Source organism: Chironomus tepperi, unplaced genomic scaffold, assembly GCF_022539635.2.
Source record: "Chironomus tepperi strain 1889 unplaced genomic scaffold, CSIRO-AGI_Ctep_v1 contig_376, whole genome shotgun sequence".
Lineage (NCBI taxonomy): Eukaryota > Metazoa > Arthropoda > Insecta > Diptera > Chironomidae > Chironomus > Chironomus tepperi.
The window spans coordinates 497,840-524,310 of record NW_027226498.1 but is presented as its reverse complement, the minus strand read 5'-3'; the positions used below and the strand labels follow the sequence as shown (position 1 = coordinate 524,310).

Sequence of the window (26,471 nt, the reverse complement as noted above, 5' to 3'; positions counted from 1 at the left end):
GAATTAGAAACAAACTTAAAAGAAATTTCAAGTTTCTGTAATCCAAGGGCCAAGGTAATCCAATGGAGTTCCGAACCTGAATTGTACTAAAATTATTATGATCATCTCTTTTTAAATTAACATCTCAAAGGATTTATTCTTGACTATTTCAATAAAAGTTTTAGTATTCTGCAGACTTTAGAGTTTTTATAGACTCGTATAGAAGTATAATGAGATTTATAATGAAATTAAATTATAACGAAGTAAATCTCATGAGCTTTGTCTTTTTCGATCATTATGAAATTAATTATTAAAAAAACTTAAATAACTCTTTATTGATCACATTGTTAGATTTTTATTTTAAAAAAGGTTAAAAGCTTAATTGATTTTATTACTTAATCGAATGCTATCTTGCAATTAATTTTAATTTAAAAAGTATTTAATTTTAACACAAAAAATATGTGCCTGATTCAAACAAATTCATCGCATTAGCTCACACTTGTGCATTTATATTTATGAAATGAGGAAAATTAAATACATATCCGATATGATAATACAATGAGCGATTTTTGTGCCTTGTACCGAACAACAAAAAGCAATCAATCAATGAAACACTTCATGAATAGGATTTAATAATAATTTTTCACAGTAAAATATGAATTGTGAATGATAAGTAGGAAAAATTCATATATTAAGGTTCAATATTAAATCTAAAATGTAATATGAGACAATCTCGTCTATCCAAAACTTGCAAATAAACCTAGCACCAAAACATAAACAGAATGTCATGAAATGAGAATTAGTTAAATTTGTACATTCGAAGTTTTTAGGTGCTTTTTTATTGACATCTGTGAAAAAAAAGTTATAAAACTAATGTGAGCACAGAAATTAAACTGAATTGGTCACTTAATAATGAAAATCTTTTTGAAAAATTCAATTATAGGATGATTTAAAAACTATAAACGACAATTAAGAATGAATTTATGAGTTCATTGATGTGAAGAAAAATTAGTGTATATAAAAATATCTAGTATTAAATTCAATGAAGTTGATTTCTTTGGCAACATTATTTCAAATTTTACCATTTATTTACTCAGTTGCAATCGACCATAGAGAGCAATTCACTGCCATAACGTCAAATTATCATGTTGTAGATAAGCATCATGAAAAATATCAGTTACTAGGAGGTGAGTAGCATTTAAAATTGTCGACTCCGTTTTATTTTGAAAATTGTAAACAAAGTATTATGAAAGAAAACTATCATAGATCTCACGTAACATCAATATTTTATTAATTTTGTCTACATATGCGAAGCGATATGTTCCTTTTTCATTTATATCTCTTTTTTATCTTTTTGTTGATGTTATAGAGTCTCTTTTGCTCTAAACATACGTACATGCATATATTATTAGAAATGTGTCCTGTGTGCGATCTATATGGAGATGAACATATGAGCTATACACTGCATAAATTTTGATGGTGATGAGCCATTAGATGAATGCTAAACCTCATAAGTTTTATGTAAATGTTTGTCATTTAAAAGCATGGTAGATCCCATAAAAACCTTTATCACACATACAGGATGAAAAGCTATACCTTGTGTGTGCTTGTAATATAACAAAGATGAAAAAAAAAGAAAAGCTACGCTTAGCAAAATTTGGACCAGGTAGAAAAGAAAATAAAAAGTAGATAGAGGAGTTGAATGTTCATCTATCCACACACTTGCTATCATACAGATATAAATATAAAGGGGATATTAAATTTTTAGTAATGAGTTTTGCTATTAAATTCTCATTTTTTCCAAATGCTCAAAATATGAAAGGTTTTATAATAAAAAAGATTTCTAAACTTTTCAAGAGTAACGAGTATGAAAAATTCCGTTAAATCTTCATCCACATAAGTAGATTAATTTTGATTTATCTTCAAACATAACACAGTCTCCATAATCATAATAATAAAAGATATGATGGACGTTGATTCATAATGTCATTGTTAATCCACTTTCCACATCATCATTCATCAGGAAAAAAATTATAGGAATTAGTTATATGTACACATACACACACGCACGAAAAAGGCAAACATAATGGCAATAAAATTTTATCGTGTAGAAATTTCCATATGTTTCATAATTCAATTAATCTCACTCACCCATAAAAATGAATACCAAAAAAGGAAGGAAAAATATAGTTGGCGAATGAGGGCTTGCAGGGGGAGTAAGAGAAGGGAGCTACGGAGAAATTCTGCTTGGTGTATTATATTAATTGGACAAAGTCACGTTCACGTTGAATTCAAATCCTCATTTTCGAGTATGGAAAAATATATAAATGGATGGAAGGAGGTCAAATGAATGATTACAATTTTACCTTTCACGAATTTCCTTACTATTTCGATGATCGAGTAGCAATCACGTAGGCTACTTTACTCCTCCATTCTCCATTCAAATTATTTTACTTGGTCTGTGCTTCTTCATTGTCCATATTTTCTATCATGCTAGCAAATTCGAATTTGTCCAAACACGAATTTATATTGTCGAAATTTTATTAGCAATCACGAGTTGATTTTTAGGCTTCATGACTACCTTTTTTGTTCTCAATAAAAGAAATATTTTTTTCTGTGTAGACTCCAATTAGTTTTTTTTTCTTTATCATGATTACACGACAATTTTTTATAGCATTTGTGCTCTTGACATTATGTAGGACGATAAGTTATTTTCGTATGGCTTATATGCTTGCTCAGTTTTATTATCATTATATCTACTGCCTTCAAGATTTCAACCGTTGTTTCTTAGAATAATGAAATTACATAATTGAAAGGAATTGAAATTTATAAATTTTTAAGTAAAATCACAAATGGTGACAGATTTAAGAGTATTAGAAACATAAATTTCAGGTTTTAATGTTTGTAATATTTTATTTTAAGTGAATGAGTTTTTAAAATTATTTAATAAATCCATTATCGGAATGAATTCTTCAAAATTAGGATATGAAACAAATAAGAAAAAAAAACCTATAAAATATTTTGTTCCCAGATATCACGTGTTTTTTTAACACAAGGAAAGTAATGATGCCAGGTAAAATAAAAAGAAGGAAATCAAATTCATTACACAAGAGGAAATTTTTATTACTACAACGAAACGTTTTTGGCTTCTGTTTTCTCCTATCATTTTTCTAATTCAGCTTTTTCACTCTTTCCATTTTGCATATTGTATTGTATTACAGAAAGAAAGAAAAAGTAATCCTACACTCTACTTAATTCATCTATCTAAATGATGTGTGTATATAAGCGAGTATTTGTGGTATGTATTTGGAAGAATGTTGAATATTCCTTTCAACAGCATGATGGATTAGATCTGCCTCGACCAAATGCGTGTATTGTATAGCTACATGTATTTTGGGAAGCTTCTTTCATCTAATTTTTCTATTTAATGCGTTGTGTATTTGAAAAGAGAGAAATGAGAGATTGAGGGAAAAAAATATTTATTTTGTTTTGTTTTCATCTCTTAGAGGAATTCTGTATTAGGAGTTTATAGTTCAATCCCACTTTTGTTCTTAATATAATCTCATACATATACGATTCTCTTCAATCCATAAGCCTCAGTTGCTGCGATAATTACAATCATTGAGTCATTATTTACAATCAATTTAGTATTTCTTTCCCTAAAAAATGTACGTTTATACATATTTATTTATGTATGTAGTGCACAGTTATAGAATGATTAACTGAATGTCAATTGTTGATGAATCATGTTTGCTTCGTTTATTCGTGTTTCCCTTCTTTTACTCACTCCTTTCTGTTTTCTCCGCTTTTGATATCAATGCCTCAAGCATTTTTCTTAGATTTCGGATAAAAATTGACGTTAGATGGATGCAAAAATGCGGGTTGAAAAAAGAAATAAGAGAAAGAAATAAATAGCAGCGGGAAGTAGAATAAGTGAGAAAGAAAGATGGAGTCAATTATATATGGATGAACTCTGCAGTAACTTAACTGTATTTGTCAGCAGACAGAATTCAATTGAGCGGCTATAAATAATGCCCCACATTCCCCTTTCTCATTTTTTGTCGTCATTCAAGGCAGAGACTGCCCTTAAATTTAAGAATACGTATTTGTATTTACTTCCTTTTATTTTATTTATATTCTCTCCTCTTCTCCAGAGCTGCGGGAGTATTGTGATGTTACATCTGACTGTAGGGAATTTGCTTATGTCTGCTATAAAAATCGCTGTGAATGTTCAGAAGGTAAGTAAATGTGAAATATTTATGGCTTTTTTCGATATATTAAAAGCTTGTCAGTTGGAAAAATTATAATTTACTGATAAAGCGTATGACAAATACTTATAAATATGTATTTAAAAAGCTTAGCAAAATGATATCAAATTGATTTTAGTGTTTGATATTTGACCTATTCAACAACTATACAATTTAAAATATCAGTTTTTCATTGTAACCATTTTATATTATATTTCATTTTCAGCATATCGTTCAGATGAAAAAAATCGAACTTGTGTTGGTGGTAAGATTAAAATTTCAAAAAAAATTATCTTCCTTCGATCATTACAAAATTAAAAAAAAAAAGAAAACATAGGTTCTTTAAGATATTCGATAGTATAATAATTCCAAAGAGGTAATTTATTATTACCTCGTAGAGTAATAATATCAAGTACTGGCAAGTATGTATTCTAATTACTTATATTTAATACATATTAATTTATTGCAATTGAAAATGTTCATCTTTTTATTACAATATACCTAATGGCAAAATCTTCATAAAGTCATTAGCATCTTGACCTTCTGAAAAGTGCACTAGAAATGGAAATTATATAAAATGAAATAATAGAAATTAAAACAATTCACCCGAAATGCACACGCCGAAAATCGAAAATTCAAGCCCTAGACCAATTTGCTTCCTGAGGGCGTGTTTCATCAAAACTGAAATATAGAATCTACGCCGTGTGCCTTCCGGGTCAACAATTGACTTCAAGTTATTAAGCAACATAATGGGAAGAGTTAATTATAAAATTTAAGCTCTCTTTAGTTTTATCTTTATTCTCAGTAAGGATTTATCGTAGTTTTGGCAACCACTTTTGATTCCAATCTACCATTAATTGATGAGTTTGATAAAAACCAAGAATAATTTTTTTGAATTCCAATCCTTTTTCACTAAAAAGTTAAATCAAGTTAAACAAATAAAGAAAACTTTAAGACGTAAAAGATAATAAGAATATTTAATCTTTGCCTTAATACAAATACACGCTTCAAGGAACAAAAACAAAGAGTGAATTGATAAGTAAGGAAATTAATGATTGTTGAAAATAAATTAAAAAATTCTTTATTTATAAAATAATTTAAGATACCTAAAAACTTTTTTGAAAGGAGAAAATATTTTCGAAAGATAAAACAACAAAATTATGTCAAAAACAATTATGGGATTTTAAAAAAACTTTCTTACTCATTATTAGGGATTGAGGGGTCCATGAACAGAAAACAGTAAAACGGCTGTTATTTGTCAAAAACCTTTTAACAAAAACAGTTACTTAGAAGACCTGTTTTCTTTTATATACCTAACAAATTTTCTAAACAAATTTCTAATTTTAATAAAAATTTTAAAATAAGCATTTTTTGTTTTAAATTTAAGTGGTTATATATTTTGCATTACAAATAATTAAATGTGAAAAAAGCATGTTATTTATTGTAAATATTCTATGTGTTGATAATTACAATTACTGGATCTGGCAATTCATCTTATTTAACTTTATTTTTTAATTATTTTTAATAGATTTTTGAATCTTAACATTTGTCAAGGCTAAAATTTATTGTTAATTTTAGGAATGGACTTTTTATTATAAAGCTGTTTCTCAAAAACAGCTGTTTCTAAAAACCCTACTAATTATAGAGTTGTATGATGATTGAAATGAAGTGCTGTTGATATTAATAATAAATTTCAAGATTCACTTAAAGTATTAATAATATATTTGCAAAATAATTCTTAGGCTTTTCTATAATAAACCGAACATTTTTTAACGTTTCTAAACTTTGCTGATTTTTCATCTTTTTTTTTTTGTTGGATGACTTTTCAATAAGAGAAAATGATTTTCCGTAGCTTAGGTAGGGTGAGTTCACAAATTAATTGCTTTTTTTCTCCTTCTACCTTAACCTTCACAAACACATTGCCATGAACTTACCTTTCTTTTTCTAGTGTATGTAACTCATACGAATTTTTTGAGTTTGTTACTTTATACGGAATCAGTTACGTATATGTGGAATGAAAAAAGTAAACAATTTGTTCAGTCGGAAGGAAACAAGAAAAGGGTTTCACATTTGTTGATTGTTGTAGGTATTACTATGAAACGTATTTATTTTCTTTCATGAAGTGAACTTTTAATTAAATTAAAATTGATCATTCAATGGAACCAAAAATAATATGTTCTCATCTATTTAATTGGTGAAGATAAAAGGACTTATATCCGCAGCTTATTTTTTATACTTTAAATGTGTATATCGTTATTTTTAATCTGTGCATTACGGATGACAAATATTTTTTAATACTTTATTCATAATTCTAATCTAAACTCTCTTTCAACACTATTTTTAAAAATGACGGACTTGAAAATTGAGATTTTGGTAAATTTTGAGAACTTCATTTTTCGGTATCTTGCCCATAACACTACGACGGAGTATTGACCTAGCGATTGAGTAGACTAGAAATCTATCACATTGAATTAAACTGAAAAATATTAAAATTCCAGAACCTTACTAAGTTTTTATTTCAAATGAGATTGTTCAAACGATTTCTTTTTTGATTTATCATTATATTTTTAAACGAATGGAAAATATTTTTCTTTTATTGGAAGACTTTTTCACATAAATACATACAAAGGATAGATAATTGAGAGTCCAGGGAAAGTTTATTTTTCCTCAACAAACTGACAATCCTTCTTATTATGTCCTTAATTCGATGCAATTGTTCGAGGAAATTATCCGAGAAAAGTTTTTTCTCATTCTAACACATTGCATGATACAACTTCAAAAGCAACTGTCTAGTTTGAGAAATGAGAAAAATTTATGGCATTTTAATGATTTTGTTTTTATTTTTGAATGAATAATGTATATAGGTACGTTTATATGCATATTTTGAATGAACCTTGAATGGACCCTGAATGTTTAAATGTAGAATTTTTTTTTATCTAGATCTAAATTAAATTTTTAAAATAACAGTACAAATGAAAGAAATTTTAATTTTCTTTTGATATCAATTTATTAAATATTAATTTGATATTAATTTAAAGATTTATTCATATAAGGTAATAGGGATGCTTTAATTAATGAAATCATTAACGTCTAATCTATAAAATTTTATAATAAGTGTGCATAAAAAATAATCTGAAAACAATAAAAAATTTCTTTCTTGTTTTATTAAAAACTCATGCAAAATTTCAAGCATCTCCAAAAATATGTATGGATATTACATTTCGAGTGTTTAGGAACACAAATTTTCTATTTTTCATATTTCAGGATGATTTTATGACTAAATGAAAATTTATTTCCCTTTTGTGAGAATTGTACAAGAACTTTTTTATTTTTCTCTGATATTCTGGAAAAAATTTATTATTCATATTATTTTGCTGCATGAAAGAAAAATATAAAAAAGAAAGGAAAACGGCACAAGCAGCAGGAGTAGTAGCGACAGTTCCACTACATTTATTTATCACATTGCATTAGCATTACACAAAAAATAAAAATGAAATAAAAGTGTATGTATATGGTGGTGCGGTATGAAAGCGACCATGCAATGCAGTCATTGAAAAGAAAAAGTGATAGTAGTGGTATAAAAACATGCATTATAGTGTCAAATGAAATTCCAAATGATGTCATTTATTTCCTCATGCATTTTACTTTAATTTACCTTCATTTTTTCTTTTCAGGTGTCGGTACTAAATGTCAATACGATTCACATTGCATTGAGAATGCATTTTGTCGTCATCAACTTCTGTGCATTTGCAAGAAAGAATATAGGGTCATATCGGAAGATAATTTGAGCTGTCATGGTATGAAAAAAATTCATTTTTGTTATAATGATCACCAATGTTAAACAATATAAGAAAATAACAAGTCTCATCAGCACATTATATACCACTAAAATATTACTAAAAATTTATTTAATAGACTAAAGTCTTTAGTCTGTAAGAGCAATAAGCAAACACATAAAAATGTTCACAATAGCAATAAATCTTAAATTTGAAGCATAAAATAAATATGAAGATTATAGGAAAATGAAAGTTTCTATAGTTGATTGTAGAACAATAACTTCTCTTTTGTCAGCTCTTGTAGAATTTTTTTGTCTTAATCGCAAATCAATTCTATTTTAACTTTACATAATTCTTAAATCATTTCAAAATAGGTAAATGCTTCATGAATTATTGTACTGAATTAATTTTCATATTCTCAAATGATTAGACTTAAGCTTAATTAGATGTCATAAAAGAAAGAAGAATGGCGCTAAAGAGATTTTACAATGATGTCAAAATTTAGTACTTATTATGGTTTTTGACTATTTTATATTCAATACAGAAATTTCATTCTTATTAAATATGAAACAGTAAATTATATTTTTGATGGCTTTGAAGAAGAGAATTTTTATTATTTTATTATTTTATATTTAATTTTGTTATTTATTCTTTCATTTCTTCCAATATTTTCATATTATATTATTATAGTGCTTTACGAGAGGATTCAATAAGGACAAAATGAGCAATAAAATAAAATACATATGGTGTTCTCTCTACATACTTCCTTATTCGAACCTTTAAGAAAATCAGCATTTTCTTTACTTTCCAAAGTCGTCTGCTTGACTGAATATATCTTATGTTTATATATTTCCAATAGTTTGCCCGATATTGAAACACTTTTGCTATAAAGTGAGCATATATTCAAGTACTTAACTTAATCGAAGCACATATTTTACACCTAAGCTATTCAACTGTAAACTTTGCTAAAGTATCTACATTATCTTCACTTATTTTTATCATCGATTACCGAAAAAGAGTAAAGCTTTGCAAAGAAATTGAACAACGAGTCCTGTGAGGATTTCAAAAGTATTGTGAAATCGATGAGTGCAGAGAGTTTTCGAGTTTGCAGTGTTCTTAAATTTAAATTTAATACTTCTAGTATCAATGTAAAGTATGCATTTTGCAATATCGAACTTTATAAAACTCGAATAAATCTAATGTCGAGAACACCAGATGAAAAATATATTACTCTTGTTGATTTAAAAATTAAATACAAGACTAACTTTTCACGTTAGATAGCCAATTTATTCACCCATTTTTCAACAAAAAATCTGAATTCTTTATTTTTTGAATTTATATACACTAAACCTTTATAATTAGATAAAATTAATTGAGAAACAAATTTCTGAAAAAAAAGATGTCAAAAAACACATTTAAAATTTATATTTTATAATTTTGCTGTTGTATAAAATTTTTTTATTCTTTTATATTTTTGATAAGTATTTAACATAAGTTTTTATGCACTTATAAAGAAATGTATGATGAGATTTATTATGAAAATTTATCGTCCTAACATTCTTTCTTTTTTTTTATTTTTTAATTTTCCAGGCGAATGGGAATCAAAAGCTGCGAAAATAATAAATATATTTATGATGCAAACTATTCTTGTATGTTTAGTTACGTTGTTCTTTTAGTTTCGAGTGCTTTTTTAGCTTTATAATATAATTCGAAATGCATCTGCATACTCATTTTAATATTGAATGGGCCAATAAATAAAATTATAATATTTCGTGTAGTACATAAATATTTAAACTCAAAGTAAATTTTGCAAAGTTTAAAACCTGGATCAACCAATAAAAAATAACGACTCGCTTTTTACAATGAAGAAGTTTAATAATTTTTATTTTATAAGCTTATGCTTATTTTTTTTTTCATTTTTTATATTGCTGGACATTAGTTTTATAGATTTCTTTAAAAATATTTTAATAAATTTTGATCACAATTCATCATGAAATAAGGCTTTGAATTATTATCCTTAAAAGGTCAAGATACCACTTTTAGGTAATGTATTTATTTTTTTATTCTTTCACTTTCAGTTAATAATATGATAGTTTTAATAACATATTTTTCATTAAAATGGAACTTGTTAAAGATGAACTAGAATTTTTTTAAAGATTAATTTTGCTAACTAATAATAATGATAGCTTCCCAATTTGTAATAATAACATGAACAATATAGAAAGAATATATGAGAGAAAGTAACTGCATTAATAAAGTACGAACAAACTATTTCTATAAATAACAAGAAAAACTAGCAACGAGAACATTTCTGTGAATAAATTTAATTACACTCGAAAAACTTGTTCAATAAAAAATTTCTTTCCTCGTATGGCATAACACTTTTTCATCTAAAATATTTTACTTCTCAATGTATAATACATAGATGGAAGAAAAACATGTTTCATTAGGTGTACAACGAAGTATGTAAAAGTAATAAATGCAGTAAACGAGAAGGTACAAAAACATTTAATTAGTGTTGAGCTATCAAGAAAAGTTAAAAACTTTCTTCTTTTTTCATTATATTTTTTTCCAAGGGGCGTGACTTCGCAAAAAACACTTATTTTTTTTTATTTTTTTTTGTATGCGTAAACTTACTTTATTATTTTTTGAAAAAATAATTTGTGATTAAGATTTTTTTTTATCCTTTTCACACATTTTGCAACCCCCTGATATAATTTCATTAGATATGAATTCACTTATATTGTAAACATGTAATATTATCACAATTTGTATTTCTTATAAATTCTTTATGAGAACAAACTTTTCCCTCCATCTTCTACTTTCTCCTAACTCAATTTTCAACTCTTTTTCAAGTGGTTCAAGATGTTAAATTAGAAGTTTTCTGTATACATAAGCATAAACTGAGTATTTATAAATATTATTTGCTACAAAAAACGAAAAAATTATAGAAAACTCTTGTTTTGAAAAATATCATGATTTAAAGGGAAATTTGTGTATATTAGCAATTAAGCTAAAGTTTTATCTTTAATTAAATTTTAGGATTAATAGTTTTGAAAATTCAGAAAAAGTGACAAATCAATTGATTATTGACAAACATTTTTAGAGCAAACTTATGTAAAAGGATAATTTTTAACTAGTTCTCATTTAACTCGCAGTCCATATTTTGCAAATATTTTTTTTATGAACATCACGTCATAACATTATTTAAGAAGCTGTGAAAATAAATTCCCGAAAGGCACGATGTGACAAATTTCATTTTTCGAATTAAAAATGTGCCAAAATCAGCCGTTATGTCTTTCCGTTAACGCGACAACGTAGCGACGACCTGGCGACTACATTTTTATACTCGGGATTATTTAACCTATTAGAGTTTGTACAATTTCAAAACGAATGTTTTCTAAAATAACAAGCATCACTATGGAAATGAAGAAAAACTCTCGGAATATAAAACGTGCAACCAAAACAATGACGACAAATATTTTTTTAACTGAATGTTTATTTTTAATCATAGTAACAGTGTGGAAGAATCAATTTTAGTTTTCAGTTTTGCAGAATTTGTTTCCAATTATTTAATTAAAATATTTATTTTTCGTGTTTTCGTGCTTTAAAAAAAATATTGGAAATCATTTATTTTCTATCAAGTGATTTAATTGACTTATTTATTTAACGAAAAAAATATTAATTTGAATTTCGTCAAATAATTCAATTTTTCAAGTTTGTGAATCATACCAACAAAATAATTAAAAGTTTTACCAAAAAAAAAAGAAAAAAAAATGACTGACTATCGTGTAGTTTGGCTGCGGGATCGCATTTCAAAATTATTGGGAGTTGAAGAACATCCAGAAACTGTTGAAGAACTTTTCAGGGAGCACTATGATAAATTCTATAATTTTCTTGAAGATGAAATCAACAATATCGATGAAATTGAGAAATGCATCCTTTATATTTATCGAACATTCTACGACAAACTTGTGGAACGAGAGGTTCTCACAATTGAGAAAGGTAAAATTTATGAATTGTCAATGTTGGACCATGTGAAAAATATAAATTTTGTACCTTTTATTTCTAGTACCAAGAATTATGACACCACCACAACAAGTAACAATTGACGTCTCGAAAGAGAAAAAAGGGAAAAAGGGAAAAGGTAGGAAAGAAGATAAATTGATTGGGTCACAGTTGGTGTGTGAAAAAGTTTTTTTTTTTGAAATGTTAAGATATATGGACTAAAGTCAAAGAAGATCTGTATCTTCTTTGTAAAATTGTGGTATTTTTTTAACGTATCTTTGAAAATTAAAAAATACGTAGTTTAATAATGTACTTTTACATTTGTACACTGCAAAAATTTAAATAATAATTCTTAATATATCTTTTGAATAAGTAAACAATTTTGGCCCAAACTAACAATTTCTTTTTTTAAAGCTCTCAGTTATTTAGTTTTATTCTTAAAGATCTTTTCACAGTTAAAGTTATTTATTTTTACTAAGCGGGAATTCTATATTTTCACAATTTTCATATTTTATTTTGCTTTTATATATTTCAATTACCTTAAGGTAAAATTGGCACTGGAAATTCTATATTTTACTCACTTATTTTATACGATGAAAATAGGTATTAAAAGAATTGAAAAGTTATATAATTCTTAAATTTATTATTTTTAACATAAAATGCCGGCAACGTGCCCTTCTTATATTTTATTCTTACAATACTTTTTTCGCTCAAATATACCTTTTTACACTTCCTTTTAGCCAAACGAGCAAAAGATAGTCGAGAAGAAGGAGGCGAAGTTCGACCAGATCGAGATATTGGTGATGAAGAAATTCAGGAGATTGCACGCTCCGGTAAGTTAATTGTTTGGTGTTCATTATGTTTTTATATGTTCATATTGTATGCTGTGCATTATCTTAGTGAGAAATAATTTTAAAAAGATCTATTCATGACTATCGTGCGTAAAGCACAAAAGTTACTTTTGATTTGAATTTCCTTCCTTTAATTCATATTTATATACATATATGATATCCCGACAAATCTCAAAGTTTTTTGTTTAGCCTTTTAACGTTGACTGAGCAACAATAATGTAGAAGCAATTTGTGAGAAATAATATAAATCATGCATAAATTTTAACAAAATTTCCTTTTTTTTAACATAATTTTTGTTTATAATAGTCATTTTCTTATGTATGGGGGAAATTTAAGTCGGATTCAAACCAAATGATTTCACGTAACATCATTTTAAAATTGCCTTCGTATTTTATTTGAAGGATCAATAATATCAACCTTTTAGATTTTTATTCCCTAAAGTCGTCTTTCATGTCAAAACGGCCAGATTTTTCTGAGATTTTTTTACTCTATTTTTTTTTCTTATCCTTACCAATCGACTCGGTGACTTGTAGAAAACATAATATTTTAAAAAATAAAATAAAAAGTACTCGTTCCTTTCGAGTGGCTTTAACGCATTTTTGTCTCAGCAATCGGTAATGGAATATTAAATTAAATTCCAATTTAATTTCAGTTTTCCTTTTTTTTTGGAAAAGTTGAAAATTTTCTGTAAAAAATTGTTTACTGTTTTAGCAGCCAAACGAACGAGCAAAATGAATTTTTAAACGTTATATTTTTTTTTTAAAAAAATATAAAGAAGGGAAAAAAAAGATTCATCGTCCTTTCTGAAAATATCTAAACATTTCACATTCCCATATGTGTGAGATGAAAATAATAAAATATTTTCGTTAGGTCAAACAAAAATGATTTGTTGGTTCGATAATAATAGCAATAATAATAATAATGATACCAAAATGATGAAGATGAAATGTTTCAATGGATCCCATTTAATTAACTTATTTTTTAACGCACAGAGATATATCATAATCGAATATTTTTAACCTTTAACTCCCTTTAATTGTTATAAAATGAATAAAATTACTTCAAAGTGTACTTAAAAGTTAGATTGTCAAATATTGATTTTATATGTTATTTCATCACTGAAACTGCCTTAATTAAAGAGATTAAAAGTATATTTTTAAAATATTCTTATTTGTACATACCTATATATTTGAAAAATAAAAAATTTAATCTCAATGGCAATTTCTGGTTACGCAAAAAGAAATTGAAATGAAAATACGCCACCGCACGTGGTAATGTCGGATGGATTTACTGTTTATTATAATGATAAAATTTAATCTATATTGCTCCGAGGGGAATTTTCTACTCGTATTTTTCTTTTGCGCTGTATTTAATTTGATTCTTTTTATTTTTTTTTTTTACAAAAGTAAATGGGAACTTTTTTCTAAATTAAGTGGAATGAGAGTTTTTGTTAAAATGATTATTTGGATTTTTGGCATTTTACTTAAATCCATAATGCTGAGCTTAAAAAGCTTTCACAATCTTAAATTCATCTTATTCGTTCATAGAAAAGTCTTACTCGATAGCCATGCATAATTACAATTTTTTTTAAAACTAACTTATTATCATTAAATTTTTTGTATTTTTTGAAATTATATGTTTATCTATTTACTTGTTATTTGAAGAGATTTTCAATTATTGAAGAAAGGAAAATCATAGTAGTATTTTAGGTAGAATTATTCTGTTTTAAATTTACGTTTTGAATGCTTTAGGCTTGTCTCGGAAAACTCCATAAAATGGAAAATGTGGCAATAAATAATTTTTATAATGCTCATCATAATCATTTTATCCTTCTTAATATTTTCTTTATTGTTTATCACAAAATGTTGTAAAAATTTTTACCTCCATATTTTTTCTTTCAAATTGTTTCAAAATTTTTCGATAGCACCAGAAAAGAAAAGAGGTGGAAAGTCACGAAAGAGAAGAACGGCTGTTGAAGGTTGGTAAAGTGGAAAAGAATAAAAATTAAAAATAATTTAATTAGTTTTTATAATCATTAGCTAATTTTCATTATCATTTCTCTCATTTCTTTCTTTCTATCTTACTTTCAACGTCTTTAAAAATGTGAATTTTTTTTCGCTTTTTTTTCTCTTCTTCGGTTCATAAAAATTTATAAAGAGGATGAACAAGAAGGCGAAACCCCGGAGCCACCTAAAGAGCAAGAATACAGCTTCATTGAAGTTCGGGTAAGTGGATCTCGTTTTTTTTCTGGAATTTTTTTATGGACTTTTTTACGCTTTGCTTTTCTTTTCTACTTTCATTTCTATTTTATTTTTTCCAGAAAATTGAGCAATCGTTTGAAAAGACGCCGGTTTTGCATGCCGTATTTAACATGAAAGAACTCGAAGAAGTGGAACATAAGAGCTACTTTGTATATTTCATTAGAAAATCTCTACTTCCAATTTCAACAATGGAAAGTTTAGAGGATTCTATGGCAGATATGCCTGACCATTTTATTATGGGAACATTTCGTGGATCATTCTTACATAAATTGCTGTATTTATCGAAGAATATACTGTCTAATTTATTTACTCTTCAAATGCGAGTACCTTCTATTAATAACAAGAATGATCCAATGGAAGGTCCAGATGAAGGTGAACAGAAAATCGGCCTAATTGACTTCTCTCGTCCTTCTGATTATCGTATAAAAGCAATTGAGGCAAAAAATTCGGGAATTAATATTGGCGATGACACATCACATTTGTCAGGCACGAGTCGGCTATCAACTGTTGCAACATCAATTGAATCACTTAAAACAGGAAATATGCCTTATGAAGGTAAAATGTCAATTAAATTGGTAATCCTTTTTGCTTTCTCTTCTTTCATCTCATTTTCCATTCAATTTATAAGAGTACATATACATTCACTCGACTTTCTCAATTAATTTTTGCTGAAATGTGTACACGTATATACTTTCCTCTTTTCATGATGTGCTCAATGAACAGTGAAAAAATTACCTCCCATTGAGTGAAGCTAAATAGAAAGAAAGAGAAAAGATCATGTATATATATATATATATATATATATATCTATATTGTAGATGAGCTTGAGGTGAAATTAATTGGTTAATTTTCGTTTCTATCTATATTTCTCCCTTCTAACTCTTTTAATGATTTTCTAATAGAACTAACACCTCCAAGTCATGATGATAAATGGAATCAATTATATGCTAAAGCCGAGCAAGAAGCACAAAAAGAACGAACATATAGTCAAAATGCGCCGATAAAGAAGCCTTCGACAATAGAAATATTACAGAATAATCTTTATAAATTTCAGCATGCAATCGAATGGTAAGGATATGAAAAACGAATTTAAGAAATAATGATAGACATAAAATGAAATGTTTTATGATGAAATCAACTGGTATCAATATCAAATTGAAAATTTTTATACATGCATTTGCTATTAATTTCATGTATCTCCTTAAATATAGTTTCAATGGCTATTAAAAAATTAAAATATGTTAATTTGAAGGCTGGGAATGACAGAAAAACAAGAAATCTGAAAATCGATGAAATTTTTATTTGACTAAATTTAGTTATTTTCAAAATTCTTCAAAGCTATTTGATTTGCATATGAATTTTGATATTTTGATATTTTAAATGAATGAAAACGATGCATTTATGTATTGGATTTGTTCAGATTGTAAAAATATTTTTTTCAAACCGGAAAAAAACCAAAAATCATGTTCTATTGCAAAAAACTTGTTCCTGAATTTTTATATCAAAAAATTTTGAAATTTCGTACAGCATTGTTCAACAGATCGCAGAATTCGATTTCTGTAAACATTTATTTTCCAGTAGTCAAGCTTAATATTAGTTATTATGTAATTACTTTAATGCCTAAAACTAATAATATGTGTTTTTTTAGTTCACATTTTTATTAAATGTTTAATTCCTTTTAAAATTTTGAAAGTTCTTAAATTAATAATTTTAATGGTACATGCTTTGTGATTTTTTAACGTGCTAAATATAAAAGCAAAAAATGAGTTTCATTCCATTTTTGATCATTTTTTTTCATAAATTGCTTGAAGGAATTTCATTAATTCATTCCGTTTTTACATACAAACTATATAAACCATAAGGAAAGAGTAAAAAGCAATTTACAATTTTTTACTCTTATTCTTTTCTTTATTCAATACATACCTTCATCTTGTTTTATCTCTATTTTTATAGGACTATAGATCATGTTATATGCACGTTCAATTTACCGACTGAATACAATGCTTTAGGCCAAGAACATATAATAGATGACGAGGATAAAATGAAAATAAAAGTCGATCCGATGAAAATGAGTTTGGATGGCATCGAAATAAGTCAGTTAGAAGAAATCGTTGAAGGATGGATGAAGTTTATTAATAAAATACTTCGTGAATCAAGTGAAAAGGTAAAATATAGAAATGATTATCAGTAAATACAGATATCATTATCTTTTCAAATTTTGATATTTAATTAGACAATTTTTTTTTTGTTAATTAGTATTTTATTTTTCCAAATTTCGAGCTTGTGTTGAAACAATAAATATTCAATATTAACATTTGTTTTATTGTGAATCATATACGTGCATAAAATTTCATAAAAATCTTAGAATACCTATCTAATAATATTTTTGTCAAATATTTGTCTAGGAGCCAAATAATCCAACACCAATAGCAGAATATGAGTTATGGCTTGAACGTGAGAGGGAATTCAATCATTTGTTAGAGCAACTTAAGTCTCCATTTGCAAATATGATTTTTGGTAAGTTATAATTTAATTGTAAAATAAGTATTCCAATCGCTAATATGTGTGCTTTTTTATAAAATTATCTAACATTATTTAATATAAAATAACATCCTGATACTTTGAAAATCCTTAAAAAGTTGTTTATAAGTTTTAAAAAAAATTTATGCAACCTAATACCAGAATTGCATGGCAACTGTTTATGTATGATACTTAATTGATTTTAAAAAAAACTACAATTGATGTTTTAACAACCATGTCTTGATATTGTTCAAAACACAATGTAGTTAGATGAGCTGATTAATAACAATTGAGTTTTAAATGAGTTGAATTTTCAATATTTAAACTGCTTACAATTGGTTCTCAAACTTGCATGGCTAAAAAAAGAAATTTGACAATGAATCATACAAATCTAATTACATTAAAATTAATACCGAATTCATTGAGTATTCATTTTCATTTTAAAGCTGTAAGTTAATGCAAAATTGTAAGGGTGGTACTTCTTTTGATTATAAAAAGATCATAGTTTCAAATATCAATTTAAGTTACATCACCGAAAGCTTTCTTTTCAGCATTTTAAATGTTGTATTGAATAAATTTCAACAATTTCAGAACAAAATATATTGAGGCATTTTAGTATGTGTTTATTGAAACTGGTAAATTCTCTATTTTATCTCTTTTTTATTTATTCATAGATAAATTGAAAGCTGAAAAATCCAAAGTGCTAGAAAATTGGCCCTCATTGATGATAAAGCTTCAATCGGAACGTGACTTAGCAGAAGAGAATGCTGAATATTTATCAACACTGCAAGAGTTCTTTATAGTAAGTAGATAAGTTATGTTTATTTTATTTTTATTTTTACGATTGACTGGAATCAATGGAATAGTAGATTTTTAACACATTAAGTAACTGTTTTGCTCAACATATTATTAATATTATAAATATTAAAAAAAAGAATTTTCAAGAACGATTAGCGTAAAATTACAGATTTATCCTTCAAATTATACTTTCAAATTAAAATGTAAGCTTTGATATAAAAAAAATCAGAACAAACTACATACCTAGTTTAAAATTCATATAAATAATCCTTAATAAAAATTTTAATACATTTACATTTTTGAATTATACTTTGTTGCATATGAAAAAAAACTTTATATACAATAATGTATCAGAAAAATGAAACAGTGATGACTCTTTCATGAGATATTGTAATAGGATTACATCCTTAGGCAAGACTGCACTATCATAGCCTTTGTATCTAATATAAAAACTAAAGATAAGGAGTAAAAATTTTAATATCATGTGAATTCACATTCATATTTTTTAATATCCCTATTTCTGCATATAAAAGATTTGAACGAGGAACACTAGTGCTTTGAGTAAAAAATCTTTTAAATGCTCTCATGCATTTCATATTAAAATTCATTCAGCCATAAAATTTTTTTCTCCTCTTACTTCACTGACTTTATCCCTTTTTCTTTTTGATTTTCCTTATTATTTCATGTGTTTTTCATCTACTGTTATGAATTTTTATTTTATTAAAACTAAAGTTGAAAAATCTTATAACTTTTGTAAAATACTTTTTGTCAAATTATAACTATAAATATTAATTATATTAAACTGATGTTAAATGAATATTTACAGAAAATCAGAGACGAAGATAATTTTTCATTTACAATCTCAATTATACCAAATATGATGATTGGACTGCGACATATTTGGACGATGTCAAATAATTATTCCAAAGATGAAAATATGATGAATTTATTGGTAAAGATATCGAATATATTTACCATGAAAGTTATGCAGATCGTTGATTTGGAAAAGATATTTAGGTGAGTTATGCATTTGTTGATGATAATTGATATTAATCACTTTTTCTACTTTATATTTCTGAATTTAACATTCATACTATTGATATTTATTCTTTGTTTTATTTTATTAATTTTTTTATACTGATTTGCGTATCTTTGGTTTTATAAATTGAAATTTATTGATTAAAAATTTAATATTAATATTGATATTTGCTTATCGTTTCTGAAAATCAATTCAAAAAGAGAAAATTATGGAGAAAAAAAATATAAAAAATTTATAAAAAGACATTAAATATTAAAAATGTTTTTACCGGGTCATCTGAGAAAAAAAGGAATAATTGATTGAAAGTAAATAATTTTTTTACGGTCCTAAAGTTCTATAAATCATCATGTAAAATAATGCTGTTTTATAAAACTTTTGAATTAAATAAGATGAGCGAAAATCAAATTAAATTTTGTTTGAAACTTTTTTTTATTCTCACGATTATAATCAACTCATTTTTGTTAATATTGAATACTTTTTTTCTGAAAAATATATTTAAAAATAATAAAAATTGTATATGGCATAAAACGTAAAACATAAAAGAGAAAATCGTATTCTGATATACAGAGACATATTCATACACGAGATAATGCTTAATTAAGTTGTTTATGAAAATTAAATTAAACACGTTCACAAAATGAATTTATTTATTGCACGTTCAATTTCATGAGTATATAAATTGTGGAAAAAAGAAATATTTTTTTATATGGACCAACTGGACAATAACAACAAAAATAATAACGAAAACGATTATATTTGCGATTAAAATTTTCCACTGTATTAATTTAATCTCTCGCACGCATATATATTTTTAATAATTCTTTTAATGAAAAAGTGAGAAGTAAAATTTTTCAATAATATTAAGCAATCATTTTGTTAACAAATTTCAATAGTTTTGGAATCTTTAATAAATTTGATATGAATAAAAATGCCAAACTTAAATAGTATTGTTCAAATAGCTACAATTTTACAATAAGTTTTATAAAAATTTGCTTTCATATTTAATTTAATTTTTTTAACAAAATCCCTAAATAATAAGTGTTTTCATATTCTTGTATTAAATATTATTTCGCTAGCATGAGAAATTACTATTTTATGCAGTACCAGGCGTTTCATTTCATGAAAGCATTTTGACATGTACATTTGCTCCATTCATATTTCATAAACATTTAGTATAAAATACAAAACAAAAATAAATTTTCATGGTTGATCCTCTACAAGAGTCATTGAGCTAAAAATTCTATTTTCTCTTGAAACAGCATGCTGATTCTGCAAAAATGCATTCAATCTATTCGTGTATTTTCTATGTTGAACATGTGAAAATAAAAAAAAAAAAAACTTTATTGAATTAACTTTTTTAAAATTAAATTCATTTTTATACTAATATAAATAATAATTTGCAACAAACTTGCTTTTTTTTTCAATTGGCTGCTTAATAAATTTGATTTTTTTATACTAAAAACAAAGAAAAAAACTCAGATGATTTTTTTTTAAATTTGTTTTTGAATAATGCAATGAAGAGAATATCAATAGTATTCGACTGTATCAAATATCCTTTAACAATGTCTTAATTTCAATTATTTTTATGTATTTTTATAAATTTCAATATGATATGTTAAAATGAAGTCTCACTGCAACAGCTGCGTATAAACGTGCTCATGAGTGTGTCAATTTATTGCAATGCTGGAAGGCATCGTATATGGAAACTCGTGCATATATTGAAAATTCAGGAAACGGCTCACGATGGGAATTTGATAAGAAGATATTATTTGGATTAGTTGATCACGTTAGTCGCATAAGTCAAGATATTGCAGATATTGCAAAGGTGAAAAATCTATTTTCTCGCTTTGTGAAATTGTATTGAAAGTAATTATATATTTTTTTTTTCTTTTTGTGCATTTGTTTTTTATTATAGTCCTTCTATGAATTTGAAAATATGTTCGGATATCGATTGCGTTCAAATGTTGCTGATCCAGAAGAGGTGGACATAATGATTAAAAAAGTTTATCGTTTATTGAATCACATATTGAGTGTCGATTATAATATATTTGAACCAAACAATAAAGACAATTGGGAATCTACTCTTGATTACTTCTACAAATATATGGACACTGTAGAAAACGAAGCATGTCTTGTGCTAGATCAATGCATCGACTCCTTAAAATCAGCCGAGCAGGGCCTCGAGCTTATTGCTTACATGTCCAAAGTCGAAACAAGGGAAAAATTGCTGAAGCATTTAATGAACAAACGAGAAAGTATAATGAAGAAATTTGTAAACGAAGTTGGAACTGTTGAACATGAATTTCTGGTTAGTATAGATATAGTCTTTATTTTCCATTTATATAGCTTGAGAGAAAATGTACATTATTGGCGTATAGGTACATGTATAATTTCTGTGTAAAAACGACTTTTTTGTTCCATTCAATATAGCATACTTGTGACTTCTACTATATTCCAAATTAAATTTAAACTGTGTGCTTTTTCTACACACAGAGTTAAAACATATGAAAAACTATGATTAACTTGATAATTGTTCTTGTTAAAGTAAAGAAAAATCTTGAACCAAAAAAATTGTTGAAAAAATTCTAAGAGTGTAAATAAAAATTGAAGCTCATTTTATTTGGATATCTTCCCGACATTGATTGCAGAATTACTTTGTCATACTATTCACATCCTTTCTCCTCCTCTTTTCTTTTATTTTGACGCAGCTGTTTCTGACTCCTTTATCCGTTTCTTATATATTTTTCCCTTATTTTTTATTTTCTATTTTACAAACAAAACAAAAATACAGAAGCGAAGAAAGCATCCTCCACTTCAAAGAAGTCAAAATAAATATTCCGGTGCTGTTTTTTGGGAACGATTACTGATGGAGAAATTGAAGAAATCTGTTATTGCATTTCGCAATGTAAGTAGCTGAATAAGATGATTGGAAAATATATATATAAAATGAAAAAGAAGAGAATAAGCTTCTGAAGGAAGGAAATGAAAAATAAAGCTTTTTCTCTTTTTTTTTTTGTTCAATACATTTTTTCATTATTGCACTTCTAAAGGAGCTTGCAATAAGACTTTTATCCTTTTTATTTGAAATGGAAGCTATCGATGCATCTTATTGTAATTAATTGAGACTTTTACTTCATTAAATAAATTGCAATATCTTAACTTATTTTCCTCTTTTGCAGATGGAACAAAATGCTGATGATAACGATGAATGTGATTATCTGAAACGCTTAGCATTCAATCAGTATTTTACAGTTTCACAAGAAATGAATTCCTTTGAAAAAGAATTATTTGCAAAGTTTCTTCATGAAGGCACCTTTGTTGTAAACAATGTGTTGAAACGTAACATATTAAAGTTGAAATTTATGACATTGCCGGAGGAACTTAAAGATGAAATTGTAAGAACGGAAGTAATGCCACAATCAATGTCAGCAGCAAAGCCTTCCCAAAAAGCTTCTAGAGCAAGACAACAACAAAAAGCCAAAACTCCATCAATGGGAATTCTTAATGTTCTTGTTCCACGTAAATCCCTATCATCAAAATCCAAATTTAATATTTTTTCAACTGCAATCCAATGGATAGCAAATCGACCTATATCCGATAATCCTGACTTAGCATTAGCTGAAAAATTGATGAAAGCTTCCGAATCGATGACAAAAAGTTCAAGAACAGCACGCAATGATTTTAAAATATCCCAGGCAAAATGTAAGTTGAGATAAGGGCTTGAAAGATTTGATGCTTCGAGTTTCCTTTATGCATTCATAAAAAGTCTTACCCTTGATATGAAAGATATTAAATTAGATAAAGACACCTTCTTATTTTTATTGTTATTCATATAATTGTAACAATCCATTTTTATTATCTTATAAACTTCTATCCTCTTAAATCAGATTTCCTTATAGATTTGCCTTGTAAATTACATTTCAATTTTTTTAAAATGAAGATAATATTTTTTTTTTTTAATTTTATTTAGAATGACAAAAATATTTTTTTAATATATAGTATTTATTAATTTTTTTTGTATATATGTACACATATGCTAAAAATAGTGATGACTACAGCATCGCAGCAGCAAAAAGTACCAACATGGAGAGAAATCGTCGGCAGTTCCTTACTCGTTGAGTATGAGTTAAAATTTGATGTAAATTTTTCACAACGTAAGCATATTTTCATTTTATTACTGTCACAGAGTGAATGAAAGAGAAACGAACAATCTAGTACAAACGTATAATATTATTATGACTGCGTGTTATGAAAAACCATATTTTCTTATGTTTCTTTGACCCTAAATTTTCTTTATCCTTACTACAAAATATATAAACTTTGCAATTTTTTACGATCATCATACGAGTTACATATTTTTTTTGCCTTTGCAAAAACCAGTAGAAATGAGAAGAATTTTGAAAAATAATGTCTTATACCAATCATTCATATACCATTGCGTATCGCGTCAACCCTCATAGCATTACGAATCATAATTTTTCGCCTTTTCCATTACTTTTTAAGTCGTTTATTTTTCATGTACATACACAAAAATAAAAGGTTACGTGTGATGGTGATGCTGCAAAAAATAACTTGCAACAAGAAATCACTTATTAAAAATATTATTAAATTGACTATTGAATTTCAATTTCTTCGTATTTTTCATTTAATCTAAAAAGTATATATTTTGTACGCCAATATCTTGTTTGAAACTAATATTTATAACAGTTATGTATTCTAAATCTACTCTTGAGAAGCATTCACATAAAATAACAATACGATTTTTTAGAAGATTTTTATTATTATTTTTTTTTCAGAAATATTTGATGTCATGATCGAAGGTCAACAATTTGAGTTCCTGGGCTTCACATTAAATCCAGTGATACGAATGGCAATAATGAGAAAAGTATGTTGAAATATGCCATATTAAATAATATTATTTCTCTTCTTATATATCATCTGTATGGTGTTGATGGTGTCGAATAGAAATGTCTCGATTCAGCAAAAAATAAAGCTTGGAGGCAGCATTCACAAATTCTCCATTTTTATTGTTTTGTATTAGAGAATAGTAAGATGTGTGATATAGAAAAAGTACACAAAAGACAGGCAACGGCAGCACTAGATTTTTTTCCCTTCTTTTTTGCAAAAGTATTCAATGTCTTGAGGACACACATCATTCTTATCGTTTTTTATATATTTTTATTATCTCATTTCATTCTCATGTCCTCACTACAATTCACTTTCGAAGATATTCTTTTATTGTATTTTACTTTATCTCCAACATATTTATGTGCTTACGTACGTAAGAACGTATATGAAACTAAATAACGATGACTATGTGTATGTTTGTCTTTGATTTAAGGAGCAATTATCTTCAGACGTGGAACATGTCACTAGAATTGTGAATGAATATAATGATATTATAGAGAAATTGTCATCATCAGAGGTTGGTATATTTTTTTATATGTTTTTATCTACTTTCGGGTCGAAAAAAAAAATATCAAATTTTGGCAAAAGTATAAACCTTAAAAAAAATTTATTTTTGGTTTCTTTTTTTTTTTTTTAATATTAAATATTGATGATTTCAATAATTTTTTAATGCACTTTTTTCTTTTTCTAAATTTTTAATTTAAATTAACAGATTCATTTTCTACGAGATAAATTATATGAAGTGGAATCAATAATTCAGGCTGGTCTTGGACGTTATTCATGGCAAACATTAAACATTAAAAATTTCTGTAAAACGTGTCAGAGTTTATTAAAAAATTTATCAGCAATTGTAATGCAAATTGGCATGATGGCAAGAGATATTCATGCAAAAGTATCTCAGTTAGAAACATTTTGGCTATTCAAGAGTGATCAACATTATAAAGAAAATACATTGGAAAGTTTTAAAAAACCTACAATTCTTAAAAGTTCTAAATTTGATGGAAAATTTAGCGAAACGCCTGAAAATTTAAATAGTACTTCAGAGAATTTTGGACGAAAAAAAAGTATTCGCATAACCGAACGTGATTTCATGGTGCGACCTTGTTTGGAATATTTTCGAAATTTGGAATTTGAACGAAATGAGAAGATGAGCCGTTTACAGAAACTTTATGATTCGATCGGACCAACAATGATAAAATTGGAAAGTCTTATTTTAGACTCATTTACTGGAGAATCTGATAAAATGAGTTACTATTATACATATTGGGAAAAGGAAATGTTTTCAACTCTTGTTCGGTTTACTACCAAAAATTTACAAAATTTCTCAGATACTCTCATGCAAAACAACGTAATTTTTGAAGTTGATGCAATTTTAGCTGCACCAGAAATCACTATGAAGCCATCAGCGAATGAAATTTATAACATTATGGTTCATTCGGTTAAAGATTTTTTAGAAAGGTACCGTAAAATATTAAATACTCAGTAAAATCTAAAATTATTAATCACAACAAAATAAGATCAAGTCCCTCGATATTCTTACTTATACGATTTTTCTGTTGCTGTCTTGATTTAATTTATTTACATTAAATCTTTTGTTGAAAAATGTATCTTAGATTGATTTTCTTTCATTTCCTTTATTACATCAGTATTGTTATGACATTACAATAAAAATTGTCTTCTCTTTCTTTATTTAACACTTACATCTGTACGCATATACACATCAAGGTTGAAATGTTTTAAGCGATGGATGTCAGAGACATGTTTACCGTGCCCACCTACAAGATTGGATAACAATGAAATTTATGTATTTAGCTTTTATGAAGATATTGTTCAAGTAAGTAAAAACTTCTGTTTTGCATTTCATTTTCTTCTTAAACTTTTGTTCGCGTAAAAAAATTCTTCTGTTGTATAATTATATAAAAATATATATAAAGAAGCTTTATTGGTTTTGATGCTTTTTTTTATAAACAAAGTAATCCCACCATAATTAGTTTAATAAAATCTTGAACATGAACGAGATTTTATTGACATTCTTAGATTCTATATTCAAAGTGTTTACAAATATTGTATTTCATTTTTTTATT

The 26,471-nt window shown here is 26.5% G+C and overlaps 2 protein-coding genes across 2 annotated transcripts in view; both read left to right on the top strand.

The window, feature by feature from the left end:
• Positions 1-1,021: 1,021 nt before the first annotated feature.
• LOC139095740 (uncharacterized) lies at positions 1,022-9,739 on the top strand. Its single transcript, XM_070647205.1, has 5 exons — positions 1,022-1,166; positions 4,134-4,217; positions 4,453-4,491; positions 7,901-8,023; positions 9,593-9,739. Exons 1-5 carry the CDS (start codon positions 1,022-1,024, stop codon positions 9,676-9,678), a joined length of 477 nt encoding a protein of 158 aa, XP_070503306.1. The 3' UTR covers positions 9,679-9,739.
• Positions 9,740-11,778: 2,039 nt separating this feature from the next.
• The window catches only part of Dhc98D (Dynein heavy chain at 89D), a 36,931-nt gene continuing 22,238 nt past the window's right edge, over positions 11,779-26,471 (top strand). The window contains exons 1-20 of the mRNA XM_070647204.1: positions 11,779-12,007; positions 12,075-12,149; positions 12,751-12,843; positions 14,786-14,839; positions 15,019-15,086; positions 15,182-15,677; positions 16,025-16,190; positions 17,076-17,286; positions 17,528-17,639; positions 18,317-18,444; positions 19,267-19,457; positions 21,106-21,304; positions 21,395-21,787; positions 22,271-22,384; positions 22,659-23,181; positions 23,526-23,633; positions 24,276-24,364; positions 24,821-24,904; positions 25,100-25,845; positions 26,113-26,221. Of these exons, the coding sequence (XP_070503305.1) occupies positions 11,779-12,007; positions 12,075-12,149; positions 12,751-12,843; positions 14,786-14,839; positions 15,019-15,086; positions 15,182-15,677; positions 16,025-16,190; positions 17,076-17,286; positions 17,528-17,639; positions 18,317-18,444; positions 19,267-19,457; positions 21,106-21,304; positions 21,395-21,787; positions 22,271-22,384; positions 22,659-23,181; positions 23,526-23,633; positions 24,276-24,364; positions 24,821-24,904; positions 25,100-25,845; positions 26,113-26,221 (4,188 nt within the window). The remainder of the gene's footprint in view (positions 12,008-12,074; positions 12,150-12,750; positions 12,844-14,785; positions 14,840-15,018; positions 15,087-15,181; positions 15,678-16,024; positions 16,191-17,075; positions 17,287-17,527; positions 17,640-18,316; positions 18,445-19,266; positions 19,458-21,105; positions 21,305-21,394; positions 21,788-22,270; positions 22,385-22,658; positions 23,182-23,525; positions 23,634-24,275; positions 24,365-24,820; positions 24,905-25,099; positions 25,846-26,112; positions 26,222-26,471) is intronic.